The sequence below is a fragment of the Choloepus didactylus genome, chromosome 1 (assembly GCF_015220235.1).
Source record: "Choloepus didactylus isolate mChoDid1 chromosome 1, mChoDid1.pri, whole genome shotgun sequence".
In the NCBI taxonomy this organism is placed as follows: Eukaryota; Metazoa; Chordata; class Mammalia; order Pilosa; family Megalonychidae; genus Choloepus; species Choloepus didactylus.
This window is the reverse complement of record NC_051307.1, coordinates 205,261,961-205,283,348: the sequence shown is the minus strand read 5'-3', so window position 1 is coordinate 205,283,348 and position 21,388 is coordinate 205,261,961. Positions and strand designations below refer to the sequence as shown.

Below are 21,388 nucleotides of genomic sequence, written 5' to 3'. Positions count from 1 at the left end.
GGTCACTCAGCTGAAAAGCACTGAATGTCTAGTGGCAGGTCTCTTCCAACAGGTCCTGTCCTTGTGGCAGGGATGGCTGTTACCAGCCTCACCCAGCTGGTGTCGGGCTGTGGGGCCTGGGGACAGTAGCCCAGGTGGTGAGACCTCTATGAGGCAGGCCTAGGTGTGGTGGGCCCTGCCTGGTTGTCACTGTCCCTGCTTTACGGATGGTGAGAGACAAGGGCAGACCAGAGCCTGGTGGCCATTTGCATTAGGAATGGGGTCGAGGACAAGCTGGGGAACAGGGGCTGCCTCAGAAATCCTAGGTCTTACCTCAGGCAGTCCCCATACCTCTGAGGGTGTGGGCAGACAGATGGACACAGGGTCCTCCTCCTCCCTACCCACCACCTGGGCCCCACCAACCCTGCTCTCCCCCTGCTGCTGTTCAAGGGCCATCTTGGTGAGACCCCACCCGATTCCCCCATACACGATGGTGATCCCCGATTCCAGACCTCACCCCCACAAGAGGCTGCAGCGTCGAGAGGGGTTGGGCCCAGGTGAGAAAGTCGAGGCCTGCAGGGTGAAGCCAAATAGGCAGGCAGTCAGGGGGCAGCAGGCCAGGGCTCCAGGTGTGCCCTGAGAAGAGCCACGGACTCCTCTCGTTTGCCCCCGAGGCTGGTGGTTGGGGCACAGCCCAGCATGGCCCCGCCCGGAGAGCCCCCCCCCCCCCCCACCATCACCTCGCTCCAGGCCGCCCAACAGGCATCTGGCCCTAGAAGGGCTGCGCCTTTGTCCTTCAGGCCTTCCTACCTCTCCACCCGCCTTCCTCTCCCCAACAGCTCATCCTCCCATGTTTGCAGGGCACCTTCTCTGCCCCGTGCCCGCCATGCCCTGCTGGGACCTTAGTGGCCCAGCCCCTAAAATAAAAGATCCAACTGTGTGAAACTCTGCTTTATTGGAATAGAGAAAGTAGGCAACGGGGAGCCACGCTTGGTGCTGGTAGCTCCAGGCTCCAGCCCCACACTTGGCCCCTCAGCCAGGGGGACCCTTCCCACAGGGCTCCCCCTCCTGCTGGACCAGGAAAGGCTCTACTTTGGAAAACTGCCCAGGGTGGGAGCCTCTAATGTGCGTTTTGCTACCAGCTTCATGATTAGCAGCAAAATGCGAACAACAGCAACAGCAACAAAGGACTGGACTCGACACTTCAGGAGAGGACAAAGAGCAAATCAGACCCACAGCGCCACATGGTAACGACAGTGCCACGACAAAAGACATAACACTCATGTGCTGACCATGCCGCCCCAGGGGGCAGGCAACACACCACGGGAGGCTGACGGGACGGGTAGCCCTGGATGGGTCGCTTTGATCGCAGGATTTGAGAGAATGAACTGGACACGTGTTCACTTTCTCTGCGAGAAGAATCAGATTACGATACCAAAAGGGAGGAGAGAAGATTTTTCAAAAGAACAAAGAAAGCCTGCTTCCCCATCCTGGGTGGGTGCCAGGCCAGGCATGGGGGGCGGCATAGGCTGGCTGTGGCACAGGCTAGCCGGTGAGCTCCACGGGCAGCTCACGGCCGCACAGGGCCTCCCACTGGCGGGCCAACAGCGAGATGAGCTTCTCACGGCTCTCGGCACTGGGGACAAACACCTGCCACTGGACCTCGTGGCCCTGGCCAGCCTTGGCCAGGCCACCTGGCTCCTCCCCAAAATGGTCCAGGGTAACGGTGCCCATGAGGTCGTGGCCTTGCACGTCATCAAAGACGAGGGTGAGGGCCTGTGGGTAAGTCTGGTAGCCCATGAGCACACGGTCCAGGTCCCGGACACGGCGGCCATCGTCCAGCCGGTACCTGTCCCTCTGGGGTGGCTCCTTGGCGAACTCGGGCAGTGGGTAGTGGATGTAGTCTTCGTCCAGCAGAAAGATCTCAGTGCTGGTGAGCAGGAGTGTCTTGGGGCGCAGCGTGCCCCTGCAGCGCCCAGGGGGTGGCATGCCCACCTGGAAGGCCTGCAGGTACAGCAGGATGCTGGGGGCCGGCGCCTTCTCCGGGGCAGTCACCTTCTGGGCCACAATGAATGTCAGGTCTCCAATTTCCTCCTCGCTGGGGTAGGTGAACTTGACACGGCTTGAGTGGATCAGCTCATAGTTCTCCATCTTCCCTGCAGAGAGGGATGTGCCAGGGCTGTAACCTGGGACTGGCCTGCAGTGGGGCTGGGGGCCAGTGGTCCCAGGCCACCCAGTGAGCCCAGCCTGGGCTGCCACCTGTCAGAGGCAGAGGGGAGAGCCCTCCAAGTCCCCATCTTGGTCACAGACCCACCAGCCTGCAGCCCAGATCAGAGCAGATACTTGAGATGCATCTGCCGGATGGCTGAGGTTTGCTGGGATGGAGACTCTGCTGTGGAAAAGCCCTACAGATAACCCTGGCAGCTAAGCAGGAAAAAAAGATAGAAAACGTGAGAGGGAGACAGTGGTAGAGAAGGTTCTGGTGCCCAGAGGAGCTCCAGAGCTGCAGCCGGAGGTGGGCAGGGCTGTGAGCAGTACGCGGGGCAGGGGTACCTGTGGCCTTATTCCCAAACTCAGAATAGAAGTCCTTGTCGACAGGCTCCGGCGAGGGTATGCGCTCCAGCGAGGAGAGCACGGCCATGAGGTGCTGGAGGAAGCAGTGTGTCAGGTAGCTGTCCCGCGTCAAGCAGGTAACCACCTGCACCGGAGAGGAGCCTGCACGAGAAGGGGCTGGTCATGGCACAGGCCACTGCTCCTGCAGTCCCATCCCGCTAATCTCTAGCAGGTCTCAGCACAGACATGGAGCCCCAGGGCTAAGAAGGCTATGTGGGAGAGCATGGCTGGGGCCCAAGAAGACGGCCATTTCTCAGGCCGGAAGGGCCGTGACATTTTTCTGGAAGGGGATAGAGAGGCGTTATGGAAAGAGCTTAGCTTTCTCTCTGCAGGAAGTGTGAGTCAGAAACATCCTGCCTGCGAGCTCAGGGCCCACTCTGCCTGCCTGCCGGCACTCGGCTCCCTGTCCAGGGCTGCTGCCGCCACACACCCCACCTCCTGCTCCCAATTTGGGATGAGTTCTGCACCCTCAGCAGTTCCTGGAGCTGCTTCCTCCTGGCTCCCGCTTGTGAGCACACAGATAACTCTGCCTGAGATAAGGCACACATGTATGAGAGGTGGAAGCCCCCTGGTGACACCGGCCTTCACCTAAAATAGGACAAAGCACAGTGGGGCACTCACCCGTCAGCCGGAAATACTGGTCAAAAAGCCCCACGTTGACTGACTGCAGGTCACTGAGTTTTAAAACGAAGCACTGGGAGATGTGGAAGGGACTGTTGTTGTAGTCGGTGTTTTTCTGATGCCAGAAATCTGTGACAGGGAGAAATGGAGTGAGCCTGGTGGCAGCTGTGCGCGTGGGGGCGAGTCCCAGGAGGCAGCCGTGGCCTGACCTGCTGAGGCTGGGAGAGGAGCCACCACGGGCTCCACACACGCAAGGCCTCATGGGCAACATGCCTGCCTGGAGCTCCCCCTGAGACCCCATGGGGCAGAGGCTGCCCAGCTCCTCCTTCATCACAGCAAGTCTCAAGCACTCACTGGGCCCTGGCTCAGTGCTTGCACAAGGGAAGTACTATAATTATCCCCCTTCCTCACACAAGGGATTCTCGCTGCCTGAGGCCACAGAGCTGGCCCCACAGAGGGAACCTGGAGAGCGGCCCCAACCTCCAGGCCCAGCAGGCCCCCCGGTGCATACCCTGCAGCGGCTCTGAGAAGTAGCGGCGGAGGCCGTCGTGCAGCACAAAGTATGCAGCCTTGGTGGAGAGCAGCACACAGGCGGTGACCTCCAGCCCCGGGGTCTGGTAGAACACCACCGAGGACCACATGAGGTGCCTGAGCTCCTCATTTTCAACCTGCAGACAGAGGGGTTGGGTTTGGGCCTATAGGACAGCAGGGCCAGGTGTGTGTGTGTGTGTGTGTGTGTGTGCAGACAGAGGGGTTGGGTTTGGGCCTATAGGACAGCAGGGCCAGGTGTGTGTGTGTGTGTGTGTGTGTGTGTGTGTGTGTGTGTGTGTGTGTGTGTGTGTGTGTGTGTGTGTGTGTGTGTTCGTTCTTTTCTTCTGGAGCAGGGCCAGGTGTGTGTGTGTGTGTGTGTGTGTGTGTTCGTTCTTTTCTTCTGGAGCAGGGCCAGGTGTGTGTGTGTGTGTGTGTGTGTGTGTGTGTTCGTTCTTTTCTTCTGGACCAGTGTGTGTGTGTGTGTGTGTGTTCGTTCTTTTCTTCTGGACCAGGAGCACCCCTCTGTTAGCCCCGCTGCCCTAGTGACCTGCACATTGCAGGGACATGCCAGCAGCCTGGGAAAGGGAGACACAGGAAGGTGACCACCTCTTATCAATGTATTTATAAAGTCGGAAGCAGAGAGGAAATGAGGAGTGGGGGAAGGCTGTGAGGTGGGGTCTGCAGGGGCCAAAGGGTAGGAGTGGCTGCAGGGGGAGGGGAGGACAGAGAGGACAACTGGCCGGGGGTAGGCAGCTCAGACTCTCCCTACTTGGGTTCTTAAAGCTGTGACCAGCTGGAGCTGGAGGAAAAACCAGCTAATCCATGTTTGACTCTAGTCAGTGTCAGAGAAACTCGAGAACCTGAGATTGACCCCCAGGCAAGCCCTGCCCCAGCCCTCAGGATCGTCTGATGCCAGAACCAGAGCTGCCCCTCTGTCCATACAAGTGCCAACCAGCAAAACCAAGAGCCCTGGGCCCAGCTACCTCAGCGACGCTGCTGTGAAAGAACTCAACGATGGCGCCTCCCCGCAGGCTGGCGATGTGCCGGAGCGATGGGCAGACAGGCAGGTGGGAGGGGATCTGGTTCTCCTCCGATGTGGACTGGATCAGGTGGTCGCTCGGGTACTGGGTGGGGGTCTTAGCTGGCGACAGGGCCTCCGCTGGAGCCTCCCCTGGGGCTGGGGCATCCGCTGGGGTCTCTTCTGGGGCTGGAGCCTCCACTGGGGTCTCCTCCGGGGCCAGGGCCTGTACTGGGTTCTTCTCCAGGCCTGAGGCCTCTGCTGGGGCAGGAGCTGGGACCTCCACTGGGGCCAGGGCCACAGCTGGGGCATCCACTGGGGCAGGGGCTGGAGCTGGGGCCTCTGCCAGGGCCTCCTGGGGATGCTGGTCATTGCTGCATCATCCAACCCACCAAGAAACACTATTATTAACACGTGGAACCCAAATGGAACTTCACAATGTGTGCAGCCTTGGGGTCAAGGCGAGTGTGCACATCACGTCACCTCTGGGGTCACCCTGGGGATGTGCACACCAGATTCCCTGTAGGAGAACCAAACAACAGAGGACAGGAGATGGGCAGATGGGGGCAGGGTGGCACCCAGTGCACCCCAGGACTGAGCTGGTCAGATGCCTCTGGCAGAGAGCTTTGGCCCATAAACTGAAAACCCTCTTTGAGAGGGTGTTGGGTGTTAGAGATGCCACTGCAGTGTGGACCACAGGGCCAGGTGCTTGTGGAAGTGAGAACCAAGAACTTCAATGGTCATTCAGTTTGCTCTCTGGGGATTTCTCGGGTGGCCCAGGCCCTCACCCAATTCAAACTACTGCTCACAGCCACTGTGGGTTTTCACTGGTCCCTTTTATGCCTGAGATCAGACAATGCTCAGAAGCCTTAAAGCTCATGGAGAGTGGGGGACCCTGCAACTGGCCTACATGCCCAGAGGGATGTTCTAGATGTTGTGCTCTCAAAAGGACCTGGTCTAGCTGTTGGGAGAGAGTCCTCAGGCCCCACCCCTGCAGGTGGCCAAATGCACCCAAGAAGCTTCTGTACTGTCCTGGGGGCAGCGATATATCCTGCTGGGGTGAGGCAGGGGCAAGGTGGGGGCAGGAGACGCAGGGGTGAGGACAGGATCTCCACTATCCACCAGGATGGGAGAGAAAATGATTATGTCTCAGGGGAGAGGAGGATGAGACAAATGACCAGTGAAGGGCTTTCTTCCCCAGGTCGGGGAAACCTCTGCAAATGTGAGGCCAGGAGCCAGCGATGGGAGGAGATGGGGCACCCAATGGGAGCACAGGGTCCCTCTCCCCTACCCCCAGATGGCCCTGAGGGAAACTGGTGAGAGAGGGGTTCTGGGAGCGCAGGGAGGCCAGGCTCAGTGGGGCAGGAGCAGGATGAGACGGAGAGGAGAGAATAGGGAGACAAGGCCGCTGGCTACGGGTGAGTGTGAGGGGCAAAATGTCCACGTCCTTCCCTCTGCACCTCAGTCTCCCATAGGAGAGAAGGGAAAAGATGATCCAGCTGGCTCAGAGACTCAGAGCTTACCACTTTAAGTCAAAACAGTTCCTTTGGAAGGGACTCCCCAAATTATACACAAACAAAGGACCCCTCAGCAGCCCAGTTCTTCCTGAGCTATGAGCCCCTGGGTAGGGGAGAGGCCTGGAGGCCATGCTCAGACTCAGTGGACAGAATACAGATGAGCAGGGCCGAGGAGATGGCTCCTCTGGCCTCAGCAAGCCCAGAGCCTGTGGCTCCCAGCCTCGCCCTGCCCTGCACTGAGGGGAGCCTGGGGCCCAGCCTGTCTGTGCAAGAAATTTCATGGGCCTCTTCCACAGCCTTGGGAGATAAGGAGCAGCCCAGTGGCCGGCCAGCCTGAGGGAGCCAAGGGCAAAGCCAAGGGCAGCCAGGAGCTGAGGGGATGCTGAGGAGCAGGAGAGGGGCCTTGTGAGAGCTGGGCTAGCCACAGGCACTCACAAGCCGTGGGTGTGTGGAGATCCCGTGTCGGCTGAGTGGTCTCAGACAACACTGCCACGAGCTCCCGGGACACTCGCCCGTGCACGTGCCAGCCCTACACTCCCCCGCCCCCTGGGACCTGGGCTCAGTCTCACCTGGCCCTGCCCTCGGCAGGCTGGCCATCCGCGAGGGGGCCCTGGGGCCTGCCCACGGTTGCAGGTGTCTTGGCGATGACCACAGTCTTCAGGTCCTGCAGCGAGGCCCGCAGCTGGTTGTAGATGCGTAGGAAGTGGAACTTCTCGTGGGGCAGCACAAAGATGGCGGTGACAAACCGGTAGCCCACGAGCAGCTCGAGCACGTGGCCGTCGGCGAAGGCGCCCCGCGGCTGGGTACAGCTGCGCGTGGGGTCCAGCAGCACGGTGGAGAGCGGCACGCGGCTGAGCTTGAAGCTGTTGCGGTTGCGACAGTTGTGGGTGCCGCGGTTGGGCATGGGGTTGAAGTCAGCCTTGATGACGTTGAGGTGCTGGGGCGTGAGCAACAGCCAGTAGGGGATGGCAGCGGACTTGACGGCCTCGGAGGGTGCACAGCAGGAACGCCGCACGGCCGAGCAGAGTGTGCAGCTGGCCCACTCGATGTTGCCTGAGTAGTCGCCCGCAGCCGTCTGCACCATGCGCTTGTCGCTGTAAACCAGGTAGACGGGGAAGCAGCCCTGGCTGCGCTCCTGGCAGCCGCCCGCCACCTTGTAGAAGGTGAGCAGCTGGCGGAGGAACTCCTGTAGGCTGGTGTGGCTGCCGTAGAGGACGGGGCTGCACAGCATGGCCATGTGCTGTGGGGCGAAGCACGAGCGCAGGTCCGCGTGGAACTCATGCAGGTTGGCGGCATCGGAGATGATGAAGAGCGTGTTTTCACTGTGCCGCACCTTGAGCACCAGACACAGCTCGGGCATGAGGAAGCCGAACTCAGTGAGGTCACCATGCGGAAAACAGAAGACGAAGCGCAGGGACGAGAGGATGTGCTGGCTGCTGCCCCGTGACTCCTGGTGAGGGATCTCAAAGACGGCGATGCCGAAGTCGGTCAGCACCAGGCAGGCGGCAAACTGCCGGATGCTGCCCTGCACGTGGATCAGGAAGCACCACAGCACCTTGAGGATGCGGATGTGCTCCAGCAGGAAGTCCTCGTCCGTGCCCAGGGCCCACTCCAGAGCCAGGCGCTCCTCCTCGCCCTCCTCCTCCTCCTCCTCCTCCTCTTCCTCTTCCTCCTCTTCCTCTCCCGGGCCCCCCTCCTCCTCTTCCTCTATGTCCGGGGGCCCCATTTCAAAGTAGCGGTTCTCGGCAGCGTCCTCTTCCTCGTCCTCTTCCTCACCCCGTGCGCCCAGGCCCTCCTCCCGCTGGTTGGCAGCTTCGATCCAGGCGGGCAGCTGCCGCTCGATGGCCTGCCGGATCAGTGTGCTCAGGCGCTGGATGAAGTCCTGGTTGGTGGCCGTGTAGCCGATGCAGGTGAAGGGCAGGAAGATGATCTGGCCGGACCCGGGCACCACTTGGACCTCTGGCTCCGCGTGCTCAGGGCTGTGTGGTGATGGTGAGAGGCCCAGGGAGTGACGTGCTGGGCCAGGACCCCAACACCCCCCCCCCAGCCCCCCAGCCCCATGCCTGGAGTCTGCTGCTACATCCTGGCCCCCAGGAAACAATTCGCAGGTCTCCCGGCCTCCTAAACAGCCAAGCCTGTTCCCAAGACAAGTGCCCTGGTTGGAAGCGAAGGTGCTGACAGAATAAAAGGCTGGGGCTGCCAGGCTAGGAGGACCTGATTCCAGGGGCTCCAGTCACAGCTGGGCAGGACTGGTTCCCACAGAGAGCTCCACAAAGGAGATTTCTCACCTACTCAGAGGGCTGCCCACAAGCCCCACAGGCAATGAGCGCTCCAGGGTGCAACCCCATTCGTCCTTCACCCCTCCCTACAGGGGCATCCAGTGGGGTGATGGAGGAGTGAGTTAGGGTTGGTCTTAGGACCTTAAAACTTAAATTCAAGCTACTCTGGGCGCTCAGTAAAAAAACCATTATGTAGACTAGGGAGTGGTAACATCTGTTTCAGGCCACCGTCGTCCATATACTCTTCTTTTTTCTTACAGTCCTTAAAAAGTATAAAAATCACTCTCAGTTTACAGGCTGTACAAACAGGCTGTATAACGGGCCTTGATCTGCTGACCCCTAATTTAGGATTAACATGTGTCAGGCAAAGTTTAGGGATTAGAACTTGGAAACAGATCAGAGCTCATTTCATGTTTGTTTATTTAAAAGAAGAAATAATTCCGTAAAACTTATGTGAACAGATTTTTAACACAACCTACTGGTTACCACTAGCCCAAAGCTGACTGTGTTTAGAGGGCACGGGACAAGGGCAGCCAGGCCCAGAATGTGCTCGACCTCTTTCTTACCTTGCCCCGCCAACGGCTCCCAGCACATCCCTTAAGTTGTCGGGAGCTGCCTGAAAGAGAAGGGCCAGCGGTCAGCGCTCACCTGCTGTAGCCGTTCCCCGGGGACTTGCTGGTCTGACCCTGAGCCGGGTACCCCGCCCTCCCTCACTGCCCTGCAAGAGGCTCCTTGCCATCCCCACGCCTCACTCTTGGTGTACTCTGGGGCCCGGAGCAGCAGGGAGACCAGCCCAGCTGTCCCGCTGGTCCCCCAGCAGGCCTGGGATTCACACCCAAGTCAGCGTGACCCCAGCCCACATGCCCAACCCCTGGGCCAGAGCCGCTGCTACCCTCCAGCTCAGTTCAATGCTCCCCTGGTCTGGCACTTCAGGGTTCCTTGTGCCACCTGGAGGGCCCCCCTGCACAGTCTGCCAATGTGGTCTGGCCGTAACATCAGCAGAGGGTGCACTGCATGTCTGGGTGGCAGGGAAGACCCAGGGGTCTGGAGCCCACTCTCCTGGCCTCAGATCCTGGCTCTGTCTCACTAGCCGGGTGACCCTGGGGAGGGTGAAAAGAGAGTGCCCATGGGGTGCTGGGCAGAGCAAGTCCTCTGCAAACCACCAGTGTCACAGGGCCGTGAGCCTGCACTATTAAATGGAGGAGATATGGGCTGGGAGGGGGGCCCAGGCACCAAGCACACCTCTGTGCAGATCACCCAGTCAAATTAGTGCTCAAACCACAACTCCTTCCTCCTTTCTCTTCCCAGGACACAGAAAGGGGCTTAGGGACCCCCATCAGCAGCCACAGAGGAGGTTCCAGAGTCACGCTGTGTTCCTGACTGCATGTTCCTGACCACCAGGGTGACATGCAGGGATGGTAACGGGCAGAACTGCCCTGGGCCTGCCAGGCAGCAGGGAAAACTCTTCCTGACGGGTTTGGACCTAATTCCCCCATCCCCACCCTCCACACATAGGGGCCTTCAGAGCTGCCTTCCCCAGGGGAGTCGCTCCTGAGGGTTCAGGGGTCCTCCGGCTTTCCCCAACAAGGCCAATGAGAGGCAAGTGGCATTCCCACCAACACCTCAAGAGAGAGATGCTGACGAGACCCTTAACCAGTGGTTTGCCAAGAAGACTAAACCAGAGACTTAAGAGAAAGCCTGGGTGGGCAAAGCAGAGGGCACCAAACACTGGAAACCTCTGCTGCAACTCCAGCCAGGTCACTCCCTGCTTCCAAACAACCTCAGACAACAGAACTGGCCCCACATAGGACACCAAATCCCCAAAGCAGGAGGAGGGCGTTACCTGTCCTGCAGGGATAGATTCCAAGGAATCGGAGCATCCCTGGGCCATGCGCTGATCGTCAGGGGTCAGGCTGTCGGTGGATGAGAGGCTGCTGGCCAGGGCCTCCTCCTGCACGAACATGATTCCTGGGGAGACCAGGGGTGGGCAGGGGGTGGGCAGGCGGGGCAGGGAGGGCAGCCATTCAACAAACGGGGCTGGGCCCTCGGGCTACTGGCATGGCCGGGGCATGCCCTGAGACCCGAGACCCACCACAGGGATTACGGGGGGAAACGTTAACACCGAAATCTTAAAACAACTCAAAGAAGGAACAAGTGACTGCTTAGCCAATCTCAGCCTAGGGAGAGACTTTCTGAGCATAAACACAAAGGAAGAAGCAGAGACATGACTACACAGAAACTTAAAACGTCTGCCAATAAAAAAGAAACCTAAGATAAGTCAAAATGAAATGGAATGAGAAAAAAGGTGTCTGTGATCTTTGACAAAAAGTTTGTATCTTTAATCTACAAAAAGCTCTTACAGATTACAGAAGAAGGGGGGAAGGCAGAAATCCCTTTGGGAAACTGCAAAGGCTACGAACAGAGATACTCCAGAGAAGAATGGTCAAGGGATTATAACACATGAAAACAATGTCCACCCTCACAAGTAATCAAAGAAATGCAAGTTAAAACAAGAGATTCGTTTTTGCCTATTGCTTTGGCAAAGGTTAGACCAACCCTGCGACCTGGACCCGGCCCAACTGGGCAGAGGTGAGCACTGGGGTGAGAACTGCCTGCCTGTTGAGAGAGAAGTTTGGCAATATGTCCATCAAAAGCCTTAAACATGTTCGCTCCTAGAGAATTTTCTCAGAAAAATGACCAAACACAGCCCCCTCATTTGACATATCTGCCGACCTTCACTCGGGAGACCGAACCCTCCTGAGGGCCTCAGTTTCCCCCAGGGCTGGTGTACAGCCTGTGCCCAGGACCCACAGGCCTGCTTTCCACAGGAAGCCCCACTGACCCTCCCCTGGACCACCTCCCATGGCCAGCGCACTCTGACCCATACACCTGGGAAACACACGGCATCTCTAACCCTGCTGAAGCTCTCTTATGAATACAGCACACCTGAGACCATCACTTCACTCCAGACATGTTTTAGACTGGTTGAGGGTAAAGCTGTTTAACATGTTCCTAAACTCAGCTAGTTGAGTGAACACTGGGCATCAACCCCCAGCTCCACAGAGGTCTGGAGGAGTCTGGGGCTTGCCCCCACAGCCCCCCTTTACCACCAGAGTCACCCCAGCCCACAGGCAGAGGGCCCAGCCCAGATGCCCCCAAATGGCAAAGCAGCAGGGGCTGCGCACAGGCGGGAAGGGCGGCCAGTGCTCAGCGAGGCACGGGTGTGCCAACAGGGCCTTCCTGGGCTTCTGCCCCTGCTGTGCTTCTCTCCTGGAACCCATCCCTCTCCTCCCTGAACTGTTCAACTCCTACCCGCCCTTCAAGATTTGCCTCGGATACCACCCACACTGCAAAGCCTTCTCTGCTCTAGACATAACATCTCCCTTCTCCAGACACCCCCGAGCCATTCTGCCCTGTTCTTCTTTGGGTATGCAGCTTATCTGCACTGTCTCGGTCATCCTGAACACCCCCAGCAAAGAGGTGGGAAAGGGGAGCCCTTACTGACCACCGATGAGCCAGGAACCGTGCTAAGTGCTTCCCAAGTGTCAGCTCACACATGCCTCGCATTATTTACGGTTCACCAAATCTAAGATGCATGGATGTGGTGCCACTTTGTTCTTAACAGAGGCGTCCATGGAAGGTTTGCACACAACTCCATCACAAACACCAGCTGGCTGGCAGCAACCATGAGATGCCGCTGACCGCAAGACACAACTCAATTTCAGAGCAGTCAAGAGGTGGAAAGGCATGCATCTTAGAATTGATGAAGTTGGTACATCTACTTTATAGTTGAGAAAATGGAGCTTCAGAGAGGCTACAAGTTGCCTGGGGTCATACAGCTAGGAAGTGGGGATGCGAGACCTCAGACTCAGCTGCCCAGCACGCAGGTATCTACTCCTCACCGTCTCTCTACATGGCTTCTTCTCAGCCCCAGGACCCAAATGGAGACTCAACTCTGGCACTATGCACATCAACCACCATCAGTCACAACCCTCCAAGGATCCGACAAGCTGGATGACCGCTCCCCAGATGACCACAAGCCTGGTGGTCACTGGACAGCACCCCCTTCAGGGAAGCCCCTGAGAGCACAGTTTACTCACAAACATGTTCACTTCCTAGGGAATCAGGCTGGGAGTGATGGGCATTGGTTAGCAAAGCTGCTCCCACATGGGAGAAATCCCTGCCCATCCAGGCAAGATCCATTGACACATTGGTGAACATAAATGTAAATGGATTCCTCCACATTAATAAGGAAATAAGCATTTTCTTGACACAACCCCCACCCCCACCCCCACCCCCAAGCCCTGTTTGGAGATGAGGAAATATGGAGAGGGGACAGTCTGTCAGCTTCCTTCCTGGATCACGGCCTGCATAAACAAGCGGTCAGAAAGGGCCACTCGGAGGATGGGACAAAGGGACCTCAGGAGAGTCCCTAGCCAGGGGCCCGACCTTTTTTGTTTCTCACAAAAAGGAAAGAGATGTGCACACAAAGACATCCACTGCAGTTTTATTTATAAGAGGTGTGAATCTGGAGACGTTTAAATGTCCAGTAAGCAGGAAAGGGGAAACAGACTACAGTGAGCCACTCTGTGGAGTGTCCCCAGGGTGTGAGGGCAGTAAGGAAGCCTGGGCCTAAGCGGATGTGGAGGGCTGGGGCAGGGGGTGCTGCCTACAGCTGCGGCCTTGCAGGTAGACACTTCATCTACCCGCCCACCCAAAGTCCACTCTGTATCTGCTTGTTTTCCGCTTGCTTTTTCATCAGTCGCCCACTCTCTCATTTGACAAGTCCTGACAGAGAACTGCTGTGTCCCTGGCCCTGAGGAGCAGATGTGTCTTCCTGTCCCCCAGCAGCCTACAGTTAAGTGAGAGACTGAGGCACGGACAAGCTGTCCCTCCACAGGCTTGCCAGTGCCGGGACAGGGAGCACAGGGTTCTGGGGGCCCAAGAAGGGGATTAGACCTGCTGTAGGAGGTGGGGTCAAGAAAGCGTCTTCTCCACTGTGATACAAACCCTTTTATGTAAAAAAATAAAGCTAAGAATTTTCAGTCAGGAGTTGGACAAAAGTAAATCAGCAATCATTTCGGCACCTAATGCCGCCATACCATTCTCGTGAATTCTCTTTCGCATCTCAGGCTAGTAACTTTGGTGCGCTGCTCTGCACTGTGCTTTCTGACTTAATAAACACTTCTCCTGTGCCCACCTGGTCTTCCCTGCTCTGATGGCGATGTTCCACAGCGAATCTCTCTCTCGCCCTGACATTTATGTCACATCCCATGTTTTGCTAGCCTAAGTAATGTTGTTGTGAGCATTTCACCACCCCCTTCCCCGTTATCTTATCCCTTTAAGACAAAATCCCCACCAGTGGGGTTACCAGGTCAAAGGGTGGGAACGTTTTTCTGGCTCTTGAAACATAGGGTCAAACTGTTTTCCCAAGACCTCACACCAAGTTCTGCGTCTCCAGGAGCCCGGGCGGGCGGCGTTCTTTCCTGTGTGTCCCGAGCCTCGGCTCCACTCGGGATGGCACGCCCGCCCCTCTTCCGTGGGGGCCAGGCCAGCAGATACTCTCATGGGACCTGCTGCACTCACTCATCTCCGAGGATGCCTGGGTTCAGAGGTGAAAGCCCTTTGAAAATGCTATGACAGTGGGCAGATGAAGGGGACTGGTCTTCCAGGGGTCCACAGACATCCCCTCCTGGCCCCCCACACAGTGTTTTGGGGCTGGGTCCACCACAAGAGCCACAGAGAGGAGGCAGTGATAAAAGGAGGCTCCCCACAGAGGGACTGGGCTGCAGACTTGAGCCCACCTGCCCACATTGCCTGGGGGGTCGGGGGAGGATGGGGGTCCTTATGAGCCAACATCCCAAGCCTGTTTTTAGGGCAGCCTCAAGGCCCCTTAGTCACCCCAGGGTACACTAGAGGAACTGGATGTGGGTGTCAGAGCCATTGGGGGTCCTCATTCAGCAAACAGCAGAGCTGAAATCAGGCCAGGCACCCCCTGCCACGTGCCACCCCAGAGGGGAGCAGCCTGCAGATGGGCTCTGTGCCCTCTCTGTGTCTGAGCCCCACAGGGAGCAGGTGCTGGCATCTCCCCCTACCCCGCCCGCAGGCAGGGCACGTGCAGCTCTGCCAGGCAGCAAGACACATACACGATTACCTTGGTTGGAGAGGATGGGCTGGGGCAGAGAGGCAGAGGTGGGAGCCATGTTGGGAGGGGAGCTGCTGGGTCTGACACAGGGGGCAGCCGCAAGCCGGGAATCCTCGCCAACCTGAGGAGGAGTGCTCAAGTCAGCCCGGGAGAGGAGAGAAAGAGCAGGAAGAACAGAACTTGACAAGGCCAGGGACATGGGGAGGAAGGCGCTCGATGGTTCTCATAGCACAGGTGACGAAGATGCTCTCACCCGAACCCCTCAGCAACCCCGTGAGGCAGGTCCTCCCATCATCTCTGTCTTACAGATGAGAATAGAGAAGATATGACTTGCCCAAAGTCATGCAGCCAGGAGTGGTACAGCCAGGAATCAGTGGCCCCAAGTAACCCCACACCCAATTCCACTAAAAAACAGCCCCAAGGCATTGGCTGGCTTTTCACTGCACGTCTCCCCGTCCCCCATGAAAAACTCACCTTCTTCTCCAAGTTGCTCAGTTTGGACTTGACCTCCTTGGCTTTCTGAATTGCTTTCAGCACTTCTACGGTGTCCAGCTCCTTCTCTGTGGTTGCTGTGTTGTCGAGACAGACCTACAGAGTCCAGAAAACGGCTATCAGCATGGGGGCTGGCAAATAGGGTGGGGAGTGGGATGGTGGGGAGCGCTGCCGAGTTGTGGCCATGACACCTGCTTTGGGCCAGGCCCCTTAAGGATATAGGAGATGAGCTCCTCACCACCCACAGGGAGGGGCCTGGGAGCCCCGCGGTGCAGCCCAGGGAGTGACCGCACTGCCTAGTGCACTAATAGTCCTTCTCCAAGATGGGGAGCAGAGGGGGCGGGTCCTCCAGGATGGCCTCTTAGATGGCTGGGACTGAGGAAAGCTGGTGACTTGAATGAAGCCCCCAACTACAAACAGAATCGGATCATCAAAGAGCAAGGGGAGGCCTCTGGGCAGGGGACCCAGGAGAGCAAGGGCATGGGAAACAAACCAGAATAAAGCACAGGCAGGAGAAGGCAGAGAGCCTGATCAGCAAATGCAGGGGGGAGGGCAGGGGCAGCAGCGGAAAGGTCCTGAGGGCCTGGGGAGGTGTCTACACTGCACCATGTGGCTCGGGAGCCTCCCAAAGTCAGTCTGGAGTCCAGAAAGGAGGAGGTGATGACATGACGTCTTTATGAAAATTAAGTCTTGGTGACAGTGCAGAAGGGGCACTTGGAGCTGAATAAATAAAGATGGGGGAAGGGGGATATCTTCTGGCCTGGGATGTGGGGACAACAGAGGATCTGAGGACCCGGTCAGAGAATGGTGGAGGAGCCTGCTTGGGGCTGCAGAGACAGGGTGAGCCTGGCTAAGGGCCTGTTCAGTTGGCATGGCAGAAGTGTAGACATGCAATGGTAGGCAAACCCTTTGAGTTTGTTGTTGGACTTAATCTCCAACTGCCCAGAAAACATTTTAAAAATTTTAGTTCTCACCCTTGCCTATAATAAACAAGGTTTTATTTTAAAGTTGAAGACAGTTCCTCCCCAACCGGAGTCTGGGTCTGTCTCTCGGGGGGAGCTGTCTGGCCTGATGTTCCGACAGAGCCGACGTGAGAGAAGCCCGTGCAGGCACTCATGCCAGGGGCCACTGGCAGGAGAGGAGTGTGGATGGGTGAGGGGGCCTTGTCACAGGAAGGTAGTGGACTTCCCAGACCTGATTTCTCCAAGGCCCTTGGAGAGCAGGGACGCCTTCCTGAAGCAGGAAAGGGTAGAACAGTGGGCATCTACCCCACCCCAGCTCGCCAGTGTAGATGTGGACTTGGCCTGGACGTCTCCAGAGCCAACTGGCTCTCGTGGCTCCTCGGACCAAGCCGAGCCCCACAGCCCTAGCCCAGAGAGCCCTGTCCAGAGGCTTACCTCGGAGGCCCTCTCCCCAAACTGGGCGAGCACCTTGGTCCGGTAGTCGGGGATGATGCTCAGAGGGTTGTTCAGCAGAGCCACATGCTCCAGACACGGGAGGCTGCCTATGCTCCTGACCTCCTCCATCTGCAAGGCACGAGTTCCGTTCCCTCGGTCCCTTCTCTTAACACGTCAGCAACACAACACGTGTGATGGCCTCTTTTAAATGAAAGGAAGCTTAACACTTCTCTTTAAAATGACCACACCAAGGCCCAGAAATCCTGAGATCCTTCTGGGAGGCAGCTCAGCTCACCTGGTCGATTCTGTTGTCGCTGAGATCCAGGTTGACGAGTGAGTAGAGCTTGTGGAGGCCACTCAGACTCTCGAGGAGGTTGCCAGACAGGTTCAGGGTCTTGATGTTCCCCAGTTTGGTGTGAACCCCTTCCAAGGACGAGAGCTTGTTGTAGGACAGGTCCAGGTGGATGAGATTGTACAGGTGCTGCAGCAGCATCGGGAACAAAGAGTAATATGATTTTTAGAGGTCAAGTTTCTAAAAGGGAACTGACACTAGTAGTGTAAAGGGCTTCTAACCAGAAATGGCCAATTCTGTAAATCGGCTCCACTAACTCAGTGGCATCTGAAATGGAGACCCCTTCTCCTCCCCCTGCATGTGCCACAGCGCAGTGACAACCCCTGCAGGGGCAGCAAAGCCTCCAGGTTAGGGGTGAGCTCTCAAAACACAGCTGCCCACCTGCATAAGGGAGGTGCACGTCATGCTTTTTGTATTTAGTTGTCTTTTCTAATTCTTTGGGACCACAGCAACAATCATTCAGTGCATTGCTGAAACCCTAAGGGAAGCACAGGCCCTGCACTTACAAACTCCTGCTGTACCCAAACATTTCAGATGCCTGTGACGAGAAAACCCTTGTGGTATGGCCAAATTCCCAAGGCTGAGTTGGCTTCTTGACCTCTCAGAACAACAGGCCCTTGTGAGAAGCCCACAGGCAAAAGCGGTCTCCAAGGACATCACCTGCAGATTGTCCACAACCAGCACTCCATTGTGACTCAGGTCCAGGAACTCAATCTTTGGAATCAGTTTCTTGTGAAAGAAAAAACAACACATTATGGTACTCTAGGAAACTGAGCCCTGCCTGGTCCCCACACCTGGTGAACAGGCACCCTGTGCCTTGTCCCTCTTGACCACCAACTCCTGGGCCAGGCCTGTAGGGTCGCTGAGGCCACGCCTCTCACTGCCCCACCCTGTAGCACATCTAGAGGAAAACACAGGAGCTGCAGCCTTGAGCACTGTCTACTGCTTCATTGAACAGGGGGCTTATAAAAATGACAAATGATAAGGTTCCACATAGAGAAGGGATTCGTCCTTCTTCAACTCTACCCACACCCACTGGGAAGCACGAATACAGGAGTCACACTCCCGGGCAACCAAACGCCATCTGGGTGCACTCGTACCTGGGGCCCATCTGTAATCTACGGAGTGATTTTTTTCCCCTTCCACTCCAAGGGAGTAAATTTTATCACCTACTGTGTTTCTATGGTACCAAATGTACATGCAACTGATACGCTTGATTTTATTCTAAGTAATGCCTCACAATGTTCAATATCCCATTTTGAAATTAAGTATAAGACTGTAGGCACTGCACAGAGCACTGGATACAGGTTTTCTGGGGTCCTTTCAGAAAAAGCCAAGTTAAATACCAAACCTCAGGGTTTGGTCAGGCCAAAGCAATCCTCAGTGCCCACCCCGGTCTGCTGACAGCATACCACAGAGTTGTCGATCTCAGAGATGCTATTGTGGCTCAGGTCGAGAGTGGTCAGTGCTTGCCAAGTGGGGATGACAGCAGTCACAGGGCCGTCCAGGGTTGTGCCTTCTGGCTCCCACTCATCAAATTCTGAGGCTTCAGGAACAAGGACTTCCTGTGTAAGAACATCTGTTGACCACCACATTTGGGCTCTCACACGACACTTGCTGAGAACACAATCATTGCAAAATTTAAGGAAGGGCTTGAGCATATTTAGCATGTGGAAGTGACCTTGCATTATAATGGGGCTTTGGTTCAAGTGTCTTTAAGCGATTGTGAAATAACTGAAAAGCTTAGCTACTTGGAATACGTCCTGCCCCTGCTTCAGGAGCAAATGCTTTTCAAGCCCCTGAGGTCCTTTTTTTCCAGGTGAGGCCTTTTCTGGCTTAAATCTCAGAGGGTGAAGGTCAGAATTCACGGTGTGTCCAGGCGACCACGCTTTCCAGGCTGGCAATGTAAACGCCCACCCGTCACTTCACAGGGTTCAAATCAAACACATGCTAAGGCACAGGCAATGGCAAGGTGCACAGGGCCACCATCAAAGCGTTTCCACGTCTGATGCCAACAAGACCTCTACTCTCTCACATGGGGCACCTCGGACCCACTCAGCTGGGCCACCGGGAGTGCCTCAGAGAGGGACAAGGTTGCCCGACTCCCTCCTCTCTACACAAGCCTCCTCCTCCCAGCCAGCAGCCTCCAGGGAAAAGCTTTTCATGTTAACCCAAACCTCAGACACTGTCAGTCACAAAAGTAACCACTATGCTTTTGCTCTACTGGAGAAGGATTTTAACATCACTAAAATGCAACCCATCAAAAGGCAAACAGATAAAGTTTTCGAACTTGATAACCGTACTTAAGGTGTTACATTAAATGAAGATACTTTTTCTTAGGAAATGTACATGGAAGTGTTTAAGGAGCTTGTTATATAGAATCTACTCTCAAATGTTTGGAAAGTTGATAAACAGAGATGGATGGATGGATGGATGGATGGATAGACAGATAAATCATGATAGCTGGGTAGCTAATGGATTGACAGATGGATACAATGAAACAGCAAATGTGGCAAAATGTTAAAATGGATGGATCTGGGTATCTGGGGCGACATATGTTGGAATTCTCTGTATGGGACTTGTTTGATTTTGCAACAGTCCTGTAAGTTTGAAATTATTTCAAAATAAAGCTTTTATTGTTGTTTTTTAAAAAGGCAAGCAGAAAAGAAACCCATTACATTTGCAACTGGAGCCTTTCTATTGCTCACGTACAAACAACAGGGCCCAGAGCTTCCACAACCTCATCTGCTCCACTTCAAGTCCAGAGAGTGCTAAGGAGAGTTTTTTAAGCTTAGAGAAAAATTTATACCAATCTAATTAATAAAAGTCCTGCCAATCACCACAGCTTAAGTTCTTTCTTTTCCTCAGGGGAAAAACCCCAATTCCTTAAAATGTCCTGTTCAGCAGCATTGCTTTTGGATGGAGGTGTGGACTCAAGTGTCAAGGCTGGGATGTCCCGCGTTGGGGTGTGGCTGCCCAGGGGAAAGGCCGGCCTCTGGTTACTGAGAGTGAGCAGCAGCGTCCACAACCATCCTCAGGGGTGGGGCCCACAGCCCGGGACCCTGCCCTGCAGGGGGTTTCCCAGGCGGGAAACGCTGGAGCTTACCTTCATGGAGGTGGCTGAGAAGCGGACGCTTATTGTAGCTAAGGTGGGCTTCGACACCACCAGCCCTCGAATGTGCTTAGCATCACAGTGACTTATCTGGAACAAGGAACAGCTGTGTCTCAGAAATGGCATCCTTGCTCTATCGGGAGGCCCAGGAAGTGGATGTTTGTCACCCATATACAAAAGAAGCATGACAACAATCAGTGAGCCCGAATCCTTAGAAGCAGGAAGCGACTCAAAACCCAAGACTCTCCTTTTCTCAATTTGTAGCACTGACGAAATAGTCTCAGAAGTGTCCAGTAAGAAAGGCATCTGGTTTCTTAGACTCACGATGAACCAGGAACTCCATTTTCTCTGCAAGGACTGCTTAGGACTTGGAAACCTGAGTCCTCTGAAAGGACTGCTTAGGATTGTGTGGGTCATGGAAACCAAAGTTAGAGAACAAGGGGCCTCCACAAGGCACTGAGAGTGGTGGGCCCTCCTGCTCTCTCGGCTTCACTTCACTGACCTCAGCTGTCTGGCAGCAAGGAGGAGGGGTGGGGTACAAGCCAAACTGCACTCCCCGAGCTACCTGTTTGAGGGCCACGTAGCCACAGATCTAGGCTGATGGAGCCTCAGCCTGCCAGCCAGGGCTGGTTCTGGTTTTCCTCTAACTTCCTAGTCCGTACTCAGCCTGCAGTGGCCAAGGCACATGTCCCAAGTTTCCAGCAAAGGAAGGTCACTGTGTCTCTGTGACAAGCCTGGAATGTTGCAAGCGGAACAGTCTGGTGGATAGCACAGACTCGGGACTCAGACTCAGCAGAATTAAAATCTCAGCTTTTCCCTCATAACTGGGTGATTCTGGCCAAACTTCCTTCCCTCTCTAAGCACTAAGAAAAGTGCCCATGCCACCAGGCTGGCAGAAAGATTCAATCAAGGAGTGCACATCAGACACGGCTTAGTGCGGACATCACACTCAAGAAAGAGATACTTTAAAACATTTTTTATTATTTATTCCTGAGTCGCCTTTCATTTTTAAAGTGGTAACAAAACTGGCATGATGAAACAAGTTCAACAGTGTAACACAAAGCATTTCTTGTTAAGTGAGGGCAGAGGAACCCCAAACCCCTTTATTCTTCTGCCTTGGGAAATACAGACTTGGAATTAGCTCTGTCTGACCCTCAAGATGACTCTCTCAAACTTCAGCTGAAACAATGCCCCTCCCTGTCCCCACAAGAAGGCCCAGAAGGAGTCGGGTGCTGGCACTCCACCCTGACCAAACGCCTCCTGCTGCCTGTGCCAACACAGAGACATGCAAACCCAGCCAAGAACAGCAGAGGCTCCTCTTTCTCTGACTCC

General features: G+C 55.8%; 1 protein-coding gene across 2 annotated transcripts in view; it reads right to left on the bottom strand.

The window, feature by feature from the left end:
* Positions 1-915: 915 nt before the first annotated feature.
* Positions 916-21,388, bottom strand: part of NISCH (nischarin) — a 32,545-nt gene continuing 12,072 nt past the window's right edge. Inside the window, exons 7-21 of one of the 2 annotated variants that reach the window (XM_037797815.1) lie at positions 20,051-20,146; positions 18,357-18,509; positions 17,605-17,673; positions 16,888-17,073; positions 16,593-16,721; positions 15,178-15,291; positions 14,713-14,824; positions 10,402-10,526; positions 9,125-9,174; positions 6,849-8,258; positions 4,728-5,136; positions 3,725-3,881; positions 3,214-3,342; positions 2,533-2,694; positions 916-2,135 (exon numbers count right to left, since the gene is read on the bottom strand). In XM_037797815.1, the coding sequence (XP_037653743.1) occupies positions 1,525-2,135; positions 2,533-2,694; positions 3,214-3,342; positions 3,725-3,881; positions 4,728-5,136; positions 6,849-8,258; positions 9,125-9,174; positions 10,402-10,526; positions 14,713-14,824; positions 15,178-15,291; positions 16,593-16,721; positions 16,888-17,073; positions 17,605-17,673; positions 18,357-18,509; positions 20,051-20,146 (3,912 nt within the window). In that variant the 3' untranslated portion in view covers positions 916-1,524. Of the gene's footprint in view, positions 2,136-2,532; positions 2,695-3,213; positions 3,343-3,724; positions 3,882-4,727; positions 5,137-6,848; positions 8,259-9,124; positions 9,175-10,401; positions 10,527-12,865; positions 14,161-14,712; positions 14,825-15,177; positions 15,292-16,592; positions 16,722-16,887; positions 17,074-17,604; positions 17,674-18,356; positions 18,510-20,050; positions 20,147-21,388 lie in introns of those variants that run through there. The other variant, XM_037797818.1, reaches the window with a different exon arrangement.